At 49.1% G+C, this 11,532-nt stretch overlaps 5 protein-coding genes across 5 annotated transcripts; 3 read left to right on the forward strand and 2 right to left on the reverse strand.

Moving 5' to 3' along the window:
* Positions 1 to 301: 301 nt before the first annotated feature.
* On the forward strand, positions 302 to 1,990 carry CCOS01_07420 (uncharacterized protein; the record flags this gene model as incomplete). Its single annotated transcript, XM_060455586.1, has 2 exons — positions 302 to 1,508; positions 1,572 to 1,990. 2 exons carry the CDS (start codon positions 302 to 304, stop codon positions 1,988 to 1,990), a joined length of 1,626 nt encoding a protein of 541 aa, XP_060313478.1.
* Positions 1,991 to 2,237: 247 nt separating this feature from the next.
* On the reverse strand, positions 2,238 to 4,753 carry CCOS01_07421 (glycosyl hydrolase family 3 N terminal domain-containing protein; the record flags this gene model as incomplete). The annotated part of the gene is made up of 3 exons (XM_060455587.1): positions 2,238 to 4,182; positions 4,241 to 4,556; positions 4,615 to 4,753. The coding sequence occupies 3 exons, from the start codon at positions 4,751 to 4,753 to the stop codon at positions 2,238 to 2,240; spliced, it is 2,400 nt and encodes a 799-aa protein (XP_060313479.1).
* Positions 4,754 to 5,839: 1,086 nt separating this feature from the next.
* Positions 5,840 to 7,572, forward strand: CCOS01_07422 (FAD binding domain-containing protein; the record flags this gene model as incomplete). The annotated part of the gene is made up of 4 exons (XM_060455588.1): positions 5,840 to 6,181; positions 6,253 to 6,950; positions 7,032 to 7,243; positions 7,298 to 7,572. 4 exons carry the CDS (start codon positions 5,840 to 5,842, stop codon positions 7,570 to 7,572), a joined length of 1,527 nt encoding a protein of 508 aa, XP_060313480.1.
* Positions 7,573 to 8,333: 761 nt separating this feature from the next.
* Positions 8,334 to 9,338, reverse strand: CCOS01_07423 (uncharacterized protein; the record flags this gene model as incomplete). The annotated part of the gene is made up of 2 exons (XM_060455589.1): positions 8,334 to 8,577; positions 8,635 to 9,338. 2 exons carry the CDS (start codon positions 9,336 to 9,338, stop codon positions 8,334 to 8,336), a joined length of 948 nt encoding a protein of 315 aa, XP_060313481.1.
* An 869-nt stretch (positions 9,339 to 10,207) lies between these two features.
* Positions 10,208 to 11,526, forward strand: CCOS01_07424 (uncharacterized protein; the record flags this gene model as incomplete). Its single annotated transcript, XM_060455590.1, has 3 exons — positions 10,208 to 10,273; positions 10,376 to 10,456; positions 10,576 to 11,526. 3 exons carry the CDS (start codon positions 10,208 to 10,210, stop codon positions 11,524 to 11,526), a joined length of 1,098 nt encoding a protein of 365 aa, XP_060313482.1.
* Positions 11,527 to 11,532: the final 6 nt, after the last annotated feature.

Below are 11,532 nucleotides of genomic sequence, written 5' to 3' on the forward strand. Positions count from 1 at the left end.
CCAACAGTAGCCGGGCAGATTCGTGTCGTTACACAAGCAAAACCAATCCAATCAACTTTCCAGATCCGGGATAACAATGTGTTTGTAGCACCCAGCTTTGCGGCAGGCTGGCACGGCTGGTTGGCGCTAATATCCTTTATCACACCAATGAATTTGCCAAACATCACAAGCCCGCCGGTGATCTAGTTGGTAGACCCGGCTTGGCTTTTTTTGGGTCCATTTGATAGCCCGGGTTTGCACCCTCTGCTTCCCTGGCTCAAACTTGTCGGTCGTTCACAGGATCCGCGTTCATTGCATCGAGATGTCCTCTGGGGATTCTGGTTTGCCTTCAGCCTCCGATCTCATCACCTACATTGGCGTCCCGCTGACGGTTATTGGATTGCTTCCAATCATTTACAATGTTGTTGCCACTCTGATCCATCTGCACAAGATCAAGCGGGTGCTACGCCGCAACGGAATTTCTCCACCACTCCGCTCAGATATCTTCAACCGCATTGTTGAAGTGGAGTTTCCCAGGTACCGTATTCAATCACCGCAGAGACAACCCAGTGATGATACCACAGAACATCAACCAATTGTTTCAAATGACGATATTCCTCTAAGAAATCTGAGCCCAACGACATCGACATTGAGAGAAGAATACCTTCCACCGCTACAAGGCGGTGATATTCCCGGAGGTAGTTGGTCATTCTTGAAATGGAAAGGGCACCAAATTGGGACCAGAACCCAAAGAACGCAACCTGGAGACAATCTCCGACAACCGCGGGCTCAAATACGTTTCTGGGATCTGATCCTTCGACTTTACCGGTCGGCTTGTGTGACAGTCGATACAACGGGGTGGTGTGAGCTCCAAGAAAGGCCCCTTTGGGTGCGAGGTCGTCACTTGATGACTCTGAGTGACACTCCGCAGGAGTCGACTTTGATACTTCAGGTGGCCTCCTACCATGACTCTGAAAGCTCAATTTCCCTTGAGTTCGTTCGGTCAGGTTCGAGGAGCGACTGGTCGTCTTTCCTCAGAGATGGACCAGTGAGATTCACTACGCATGGATCTATCACTCTCCCGTGTCACCACCACCGGGATCACAGACACCGGGAGCCAGCGGATGAAGTAAAGAGTGACTCTGGTTCAATAACTTGCGATGTGACAAATAATGGGTTGGTAGCTGCATATCCAAGCTCCAGAAAATATGACTCGTTCAACATCGAACATCTGCGGACCGATAATGACCTCAGTCACCAGGGGATTTGGTTCGCCAGCTGCGCAATGGCACTGTACGCGGAAAGCTCAACCCCAATTTTGCATTACAGAGTTCCAACCAATATACGCCGACTCGCAAAGCCAGATTCCATTCCGGAAGGCGTTATCAGGTTACTGTATGGCAAGGGAATCGAAGAAATATCGCCCATATTTACCCGCAAATACCTCAAATCGGAGGGAAGTAGCCAGGAAGAGCAAATACATACATCACCAATAGACAACAACATTTGGAAAGAGAGAGAGATAGAAAGTCAGTGTTATATGCACGTCTAGAAAGGTGAATTTCGAATATCGTGGCTAATCATGATAGCAGTACGCAAGAAACGCCGCGCTGAATTCGATAGCGACGTCAAACGCATAGAAAAAGCTCTTCACACGCCTGCTATGACAGGTACGGAGCTTCGTGAGGCCACCCTCGATTGGTTGCGCTCCCGAGATCACATCCCAGCCATGCAGACGATGGAGGAAGCCACAAAGACTATATTGTTTCGTATGGTGACTGAACAAGCTTTTGCTAAGTCTCTGTGCCAAGTACTAGATGATTGGAATAAATGGGCGAACAAAGGTGAAATGAGCGTGAAGCACTTTTGCATCATCAATCAAATCAAAGTCACCTTTGCCCAGGCGAGCCTGGTGATTGTAGTTCTTGCTGGTCTCGAGAATGGGCCAGCTTCCGAATTGAAAATTATGCAGGAATGCGCAGAAAAATGGGAGTATGTGGAACTAGGGTAGTCAGTCGAGCGTCGCGTAGCTGAGAGTCGTAAAATAACATGATTTGAGTTCCGTCTTCCTGCTTTGTCACTATCCGCCCGTTGGTACCATTACGAATCAATTCTCGTCAATTCCTGAGATACAACCCGTTTCGGTCTCTTACAAATAATTATAATGAGAGAGGAGAAAACTATTCATGGAACGCCTTCAAAGAAAGCGATTCAACCCTGAAGAAGATGGTGGGCAATGTCAAACTTTCTGACACCCTTCACAGCATCGAAAATTTGATCGGTTCCAGAAGGTTCCTCGAACTGAAGCCAACATGGAGTTGAAAATCTCCTACGGGAATGCGCCAAGTCTGAGCATCAGTGTCCCAGTAGCTGAAGTCTCGACGATTCAACTCGAAAGCAACCTCGCGGGTCTCCCCTGGACCTAGCTCAACCTTTGAGAAGCCTCGAAGGACCTGGACAGGTGTGCCAGAGGGAGCCGAATCAGTAGGCAGTGACAAGTAGAGTTGAACAACGGTTGCGCCACTTCGATCGCCGGTGTTCGCCACTTGAATCGTCGCGTTCGCCACGGGAAGGAAGAGGTCGCTCAGAGGTACTGAAGACTCATTCGCAGCGCGAGCCAAAGGTGCCATGTTTGCTGTCAAAGCCTTGACTGAGAGGTCGGACGACAGGTCGAAAGTTGTGTAGCTTAGACCAAATCCAAACTCGTACAGCGGCTCGATTCCCTCGGCGTCGAAATGACGATAGTCGATATTTAGACCCTCGGTAAAGTTGGCTTGCCACGCACCAGGAGAAGAAACTTCATCGCTTGTCAGGTTCGTAACCGGGATGTTATAGCCCGCTTCAGTCTTTGGAATGGTGTAAGGCAGTCTACCAGATGGGTTGACGTCGCCCCAAAGGACGTCAGCGATGGAATTACCAGTCTGTTCGCCAGGCAGGTGAGCGGCGATGATGGCGCGAACATTAGGATGGCTAGCCCATGGCATGGTGTTGACACCAACGGAATGGGTGATCACAACAGTATTGTTGCACATATTCGCAACCTGCGTGACCACTGTTGTGGAGTTCCAATCTGCCTCAAAGGAGACGCGGTCGAATCCCTCTGCGGCAAAGGTCTTGAGGAAGACGATGCATACATCGGGCACGGGGTAAATGCTATGGAAGTCCCCAGCTGCGAGACGTTCATTGTTGAGGATGTACTGCACGCGAGCCCCAAAGCCCTTGGCTCGCTCCTTGATGGCGTCCAGCGGGGTAACCACGTACGTATGGCGAACGCTACTAGAGCCCCCGCCAATGTCTAAAGTTCCGTACTCGAACCCGACGTTCGTTGCAGGAGGGTCTTGGTAGATCAAGCCGTCCGTCAAGTCGCCAGCATCATTGCCAAAGACACCAATGTTCATAGGAGTCATGAGAGGCAGCGTGTCATTGTTTTTGAGCAGGACAACACCGGCGGCCCCTATTTCTCGGATGAGCTTCGCGTGGTCACCACGTACATCTCTGGCAGGAGTGTTGCTGACAAGATCTCCTAAATTTTGTTGATACTGGGTTGCGATGACTGAGAGAGTTGAAGGATCCAGGCTCGGGAAGCTGCTATCATCTTGGCCTAGGAGGTAGTACTGCGTCAAAATACGACGAACCATCTCATCTAAGCGATTTGTAGAAACGCTGCCATCTTGAACGGCATCTTTGACGTGGCTTCCGAACCATGAAGTACCCTGTCCGGGTACAGTTGTGCCAGGCATTTCCATATCCAGGCCAGCGTTGATAGAGGCCGCAGTTGAGTGTGTGGCATACCAATCAGACACGGTGTACCCCTCAAAACCGAGCTCATCCCGCAGAATACCAGTCAGCAGCTTCGAGTGCTCGCAAGTGTATGTCTGGTTGAAACGATTGTAACTACACATGACTGCGGCAGGCTTCGCGTTGATGGCATCCATGAAAGGCCAGAGGTAGAGCTCGTGAAGGGTGCGGTCGTCCATGTTGGTAGATACGGCGTCGATGTTGGATCCATCGGGAAGGGTGACATTAGTGCGTTGCGTTTCTTGCTCGTTGCCGATGAAGTGTTTCGTGATTGACTGAACACCCACGCTTTGGAGGCCTCGAATAGAGCGATCCATCGCGATGCCGGTGAGGTAGGGATCGGGAGAAAACCCCTCCCAGACACGACCTCCAAGCGGATGACGGCCGAGTGGCCCTGCCACGGGACTTGAATTCAATATGTTAGCACAAGAACGCTTTATTCCATGAGAACGACAAGGTTTACCCTAAGCAAGCATGCATGCCCTTTGCTCGAAATTCTTCGCCGATGGCCACCGCACGACGGTACATCAAGTCCGCATCCCAAGTTGCAGCAGCTGTCAAACCCGCTGGAAATACACTTGTAAGATCGGCACGGTTCACGCCAGACGAACCGTCTGAGTAACAGATGCCAGAGAAGTTGAGACGCGGGATTGCACCAATGCTGCCGATGCAACCAAGGCCGGTCAGCGGGTTCGCACCGGTGACGACTGCCGTTTTCTCTTCGAGGGTAAGTTCTGCTAGAATTGCATTGGCCTTCGAAACGGCGGTGTCCCAGTCAACTTCATGATTGTTAGCTGCCACTTCCACCGCCTGTTTGGAATACGATCATCAGCTTACCAAACGTGTTAGCTACAGCGGAGGCAAGGCCAGCGCAAAGCAACGCAGAAAAGACAGTCGAACGCATCTCAGTGTTCTCAATGGCTCTGGGTGTAAGAAGTAGGTAAATCATGGATTGAGATCGGACAGAAAGAGCCATGAATTGAAAGGAGGTCACTCTTATAAACATTGAACACCAACATTACAAGCCTCTGCATAGGTGCATCGATTCCAAGTCGGTGAGCCAGGCTCAAGGTCTCTTCCTTCCTCCAAGTTTGCCTCACCAAAATAGCAGATACCGATCGTTGACCTAAGGGATCTCGAGATTGGGGGACTAAATACACGTATTTCCGAAAGTCGATCTACACTTCCCGAAATGGAAATGTTTCGGCGCGGGTCGTAAAGTCTGGGCCCGGCATACACGTATTTCTACACTGCCACATTCGGGCCGGTGTTGAGCTTAAGAAATTACGACTCTCTAATGTTCTCTGTCAAATGGGTGTCAACATAGGATGTTGGCCAATCAAAGATTATAACGCTTACTTACCTGCATATTATTGCTATTATTCTTCTTATTCCTTTTTTTTTTATCATTTCCACTCTTACTCTTATTTCTTGAAAATTCATTAGAGAACACTCTTCAAACAAAAAACAAAATAAGGGGTGGTAGAAAAACCAGAGGAACAGAGCTAAGGGGGGTATTACCTATTGAGCGGCAAACGATTTTGTGACCCCCTGGCTTGCTCCTGTGTTGAGTTTCGGGTGCCGGGAATTGATCTTGTTCCGTCAAGACTACACAGTATTCTTGATGTCAAAAAGAAGAAGAAGGAAAAAGGAAAAGGAACAGAAAATGGAGGTGTCTGTGTAGAGTGGGCCTTGTAGGCAATTAGCTCCACTTACACACCCATCTACCTTGCATCATACTTGATGATGATGCTGATGGTGAGTGTTGTGGACAGTCAATATCCCTCAGGAGATCGCTATCTAGTGCCCTAAGTTTTTGGAAGCTAGTGAGATACACGTATCTCGGAAGGTAGTATTCTCTGGCTTGTTGCCTATCAAGCGTATGCAAATCGCTTGTTTTATGCACCGCCAATGACCGGTCTTTTTGACCTCACGATCGGAATTAACTTAAGAACTCGCCTCGCCTACTTCGAGAACCTAAGATTGTTTTCTGCAAACCACCGTTTCGAACTGTCCCTGCTTTGATTACATCTCTTTAACCAAACGTCTGCCTTTTTCAATCATGTTCTCAAGCTTACTTCTCGCTGCCCTATCAGGAGCGGTAGCTGCAACCTCCTTTGCCAACCCGGGAAACCTCACTCTCGAGTACTTGGAATCCCTGCCAACCTTGAGTTCTGGGACGGAATGTGCCTGCAACCAGCTGTTAAAGAGATTTGGAAATGCCCTCCTGAGCATGAACTCAACTGACTATACGACTCAAGCCCAAGACTTCTACGACATCCGGGCAGTCCTTGAACCAAGATGCATTTTCATGCCGACGGATGCGCTACAGGTAGCCTCAGGCATGTCGATCCTCGCATCCTGTGGTGCGCAGTTCGCCATTCGTGGGGGCGGTCACATGAATGTAAGCAATCATTGTCGTTGCTGCTGCTGTTCTCTTGCTCTCGTGGGGTGCTGACGAGACTTCATGTCCAGTTTCCGGGATCCAATGACATAGACAACGGCGTCTTACTTGCACTTAACCTCCTGAACGACATTGAGATAAGCCCCGACAACTCGACTGTCAGTGTCGGACCCGGCAACAGATGGGTAGATGTCTACGAAGCCCTTGCACCGTATGATCTCTACTGCATCGGAGGTCGTATGAAGACAATCGGGGTCTCTGGACTTTCGCTGATTGGAGGCTTCCACTACTTGACGAATAAATATGGGTTTGCAATGGACAACGTCGTGAGCTACGACGTTGTACTCGGCAACGGAACTCAGGTGGTCGCGAGTACAACCTCCAACGTTGACTTGTTCTGGGCATTGAAGGGTGGCGCGAACAACTTTGGAGCTGTGACAAAGTTTGTCATCAAGACTTTGCCTATCCCAAAGATTAGCACCACTCTACAGGTCTTTGACGAGTCTGTGGTGCGAGAGTTCATCGACGCTACGGTTGATTTGGCGAAAAACCAAAACCCCGAGGTCGGCGCCGGTTCCATCATCACCATCACATACAACACCACCACCAAAGGCATTTCTGCCGTAGTTCGAGGTGTGCAAGAAGGCATTGAGTCACCACCCTCGAGCTTTCATAAGTTTTCAGACCTTCCGTCTGTCTTGACTGAGAATGTGGTCCAACGCCCCCTTGATTGGCATGCGCAGTTGGATAGCCCGTTCCAAATGTTCAGGTACGATCTCGCCGTCCTGAAAACGCAAAGAGTCAGATCCGGGTGATGCCTTCATTCAATACTGATGTTACATTGCCGCAGAATTCAATTCGGTCACAAAACGATGAAAGCAGATGCAGATCAACTCTACCGTATTTATGAGGCCTGGAAAGCTGCCGTTGAGGACATCAGTGACGTGGAAGGTCTGATCGCGACTCTTGTTCTGAATACAATGGCGGCGAGCGCAATGAGAGTAGCCAAAAACAATGGGATTGGTAACACCTGGGGCCTGGACGACACCGAGCCATTGATCAGTAAGTTTCAAAGAGACCTGATTAGAGGTACATCGCTAATGCTACAACACTTAGTTTGGCAAACATCTACCGCATGGGACAGTGAGGAGAGCGACTTGCGTGTGACGAACTTTGCTCGCGGGGTTCTTGACGATATGCATGCTGAAAATCAGGCGAAAGGTCTTGCCTCAGAGTTCATCTACATGGGTGACGCAGCCGAGTTCCAGAATCCGTTTCTTGGGTTTCCTGCCGAGAACCTCGCGAGGATGAGAGACGTAAGGGCGGCTTATGACCCATTGGAGGTTTTCACGCGACAGAATTGGGGAGGATTCAAGCTTCCCAGGACTTGAAAGCACACTCCATGAGCCAGGAGTGTTGTGACTGTGGTGTGTAGATTCCAGGCCTTCGTCTCATGCTGTGCCTCGAGCGCTTGCTGGAAGTCTTGCCGCTAACACTGCCGTTGATCGGCTACTTGATCTTCTGCCTACAATTTTTCGGTAAAGCTACTCGATGAAGGACAAAATTCCAATTGCATTTCTTTATCTTCGTGTAACTCATCAAGTTCAACCTCAGAAAAAACTGTAACATAATAGCTCCTCAGGGCATTTCTCAATTCTTGGGAAAATTGCAAAATCCAAGTGCGTGGAGGAAATTATAAACGCCATGGGCTCCTTGAACCGGTTGGTCCAGGAATAGATCTCGAATTAACACTGGAAGGTGCATTCTGACATAGGCAGATTGTGGTAGACAGGGCATAGGCCTCATAATTCAGGGCTTGCTGCCAAACTTTGAGTTTCATAATTTCTCATCATTTGAACGGAGTTTAATGTCGCCCGAATTCTTTTTTCCTCGACTTTAAGGCCGTTTCCCGTTCATTTGATGAAGCGTTTGTGTTCAAGTCATCTCGCAATGCATAAGCGATATCGTCATCATCTGAATTGGAGGTTTTAGGTTGGCCGAAGTTATTAACATTGCTAAGACATCTAAAATGAACAAAAGGAACACGACGTCAGATAAAGAGACTCGTTTTAGAAAAATTCCCACGGAGTTCATTCCATAGATTTCTTGGATGCCAGAGACAAAGACATTTCTACAGTTTAGAAGCCTCGACTCAGTGACCACCATATTCTCTCTCATGAGTACTCTTGGGAGCCCAACTTGCACTCAAATCTTGAGCGCTGGAGGTTCTCAATGACGCGAAACTTCTCAACTCATGTGATCCTTCGGCGGAAATGACGTTTCCGTCTTCATCCACGGTCATTACCTTGCTGGGGTGGAACACAGCTAGTAAGAAAGTGACGAGAAAGATAAGAGCCGCGTCGAAGACGTAGAGGAACACCTCTGTGGTTTGCAAGCTGATAATATGAGTAATTAGTGACGAGCAAGGAAGCAGAAGACGTGATAAAACTCACTATCCATTATAGCCTTGGATGTACTCAATGACGCGGAAAAGTGAACGGATCAAGACCAGTACACTAATGCCGTATAAGACCCAAAGAAATTTCTCCCATGAGGCAGCGTATCTCAGATTCTGACCTCTCTCTTGAAAAATGCGCCAATGAAAAACTGCTGTGACGGCAATGAAAAGAGCAAAGCCAACAAGCTGGATGAAAAGACCAACAAGGATGACGTTTTCTCCCAGTTGAATCTTGCTCGGCGACTTGGCATTGGTGAGAATACCCCCACCTCCGCTCTGTACCAGAAAGGAGATGATATCACTCGTGATGAAAACTTTCGTAAGAATCGTCGGCTTAACCGGGCTGTAGCCTTGGCCGTTTGATAGAATGATGAGGCGACCTAGCATGCCATAGATAGAAGCTGCGAGCAACGACGGGGCGATGAGCAGCATGAGAGACTGCAGTGCGTATGGCATTACCTGCCAATTCGGGGTTTGAGCTGCCGATATGGCACGTGCAACGTAACCAAGGATTTCGCAGATGATGCCGACGATGAATGGGATGAAGAAGCGGGTTTGTTTCTTGCAAAGGAAAATCGCGTGAGCGGCAAGAGTTGAAGAGAATAGGACGATGAAGACGCAGGCGGCAGCCAGTGAAGGGTCGTATAAGTAAAGAGATGCCATGACCTGGCTGTCGCTTCGCTGATGTATCGATGTCATGGTGGTTCGGGTATCGATAGGAAATGATAGATCTTTGATTGCGGTCCAAGCCAAGCTTTTATGGTTCAATTTAGAAAGGTGGTAGCTTCTGAGACATTCGTTTTGCAACTTCTTGAATCGTCTGTCATTGGCATTGGCTTTTATACGGATGAAAGATTTTGGCCGACGAGAAGCCGGGTCTCAAACACGAACAATTTACTAGCATGTATCCCCTCGGTCTCGATCTTTTACTTGAGATATTCAACTCAGCCTCTACCCTAAAATAGCATCTTTGTGGATTGTACGTATGGAGTGACTGCCGTATGGAAGTTGTGCCCCCTGAGCTACTAATCGCGACAGTCACTCTGTCTGTATCAGCATTCATTGTGGTGGCTTAGCGACTGTGTGACAATCTCACGCTACCGGTACGGCGAGAAATTTTCTATGTTGCTGCCTGGGAGGACAGTTGACCAATCTTGTCGGTATCAGAAGATGCGTTGCTCCTCTTAACATCAGACTAGAGAACTTCGATCTCGGCCCTAAAAAGATGGATCCTGGTTTGCAAGAGGGCCGACGACCCGAGATACACATAAATGCTTGTCTTATGGAGAATTGTGGAGATACGCGTATTCAATCCTAGCCATCAGGGGTACGGATGTAACATCAACGAACGCTCAGCCAACTAATTAAATACTTGGACCCTGCTTTGTGCTACCTAGCGATGTTGTCAGCTGCTGACCGGACTTAATGCATTTCATACCGTCAAGTTCAGAGGGAGAGTCGAATCATGACATGAAGAGCTTTATCCTTTCCCATAGCCGGCAGTTCATCCTTTGAAAGCAGAGGAGCAACAAACTGAAAAGAAAATTTCCAAAGGATATCCAATCGCCATGTTACGTCGTCAACACAAGAAAAGTCGTAAAGGCTGCACTGAGTGTAAGCGGCGACATATGCGAGTAAGCTGTTTCTCGAACCAGCATTATCATTGGCTCTTTCCCTTCTCAAGATTTCTCTCGTGCATAGCATCTGATAGACTGACATTCTTTGCTTTTGAATAGTGCGATGAACAACGGCCCACATGCTTCAACTGCATCAAGGCCGACCGCCTCTGTTCTTTTGGCGAGGAGCCATACATACGGGTAAGTCAGCCACGCCCATTTGCGAAGGCAAATACGTGTAATTGACCAAACCAAACAAGGGCCATGATGTGTCCCCTCGATCGAATCATCACTCTGCTAGGACATCACCAGATTTCCAGCCAAACGGAGACCCCGACGCCGTCAACATGCTTCACATGGAATTACTTCTCCACTTCAGCTTCGACGTCTACGTTCCCGAATTCGATGACAACCTGGGGAGACCTGCAACCGAGCTGGTTCTGGACATCGCCCAGGAGGCACCTTTCTTGATGCAGGGGGTCCTGGCCATGTCTGCACGCCATCTTTCCATTATTCGGCCCGAGAAGTCGGCGCTTTACCTCGATCAAGCAGTCAGGTTGCAAACCAGAGCGATCGAAATGTTCAACATGACGCACCATGAAGAAGGCAGGAGCACATGCGTAGCCCGACTGTTGTTTTCTTCTGTCCTTGGCCGCCACATCTTGGCTGATGTGCTTCGTGATGATGGCCTGGACTTCCCTAGTTTCTTGAACCGCTTCACTCACGGCGTTAGGATTCATGGCGGAGTCAAAGCCGTCGCCGCTCAACAAGATTGGGTTTCTCTTTTGGAGACTGAATTTGGCCCGCTGATGACCAGGGGATTGGCTGCGGACATGTACGATAAAACCATTGAGCCAAACGAGACTCTGCAGTCTCTCATAGCTCACTCATCCAACTTGGATGAAGAGGAAAGGTCAGCATGTGAGATGGCACTTCGACTGGTGGATACCGGCCTCCATGACCTAAGGGATCCAACCAGGGTGGAGTGCGGACGACGGATGATGTTTACCTGGTCGATCATGCTGTCTGATCTTTACATCTGCCTTTTGGAGCGCCAGGCCCCGGAGGCGTTGGTGATTTTAGCACGATACAGCATGTTTCTTCACTTCGGTAGGAGCTTTTGGCAGATCGGAGAGGCCGGGCCGCACCTTCTACATGCCATCAGTGCTCACCTGGGACCGATGTGGCAGCCCTGGCTATCATGGCCGGAAGAGATTCACGATGTTGAGCATGGGACATTTTCTGGGACGCAAGGAAATGTTCTTGCGTAATCATCT

This window comes from Colletotrichum costaricense (genome assembly GCF_030867565.1).
Source record: "Colletotrichum costaricense strain IMI 309622 chromosome Unknown Scaffold_7.1, whole genome shotgun sequence".
NCBI lineage: Eukaryota > Fungi > Ascomycota > Sordariomycetes > Glomerellales > Glomerellaceae > Colletotrichum > Colletotrichum costaricense.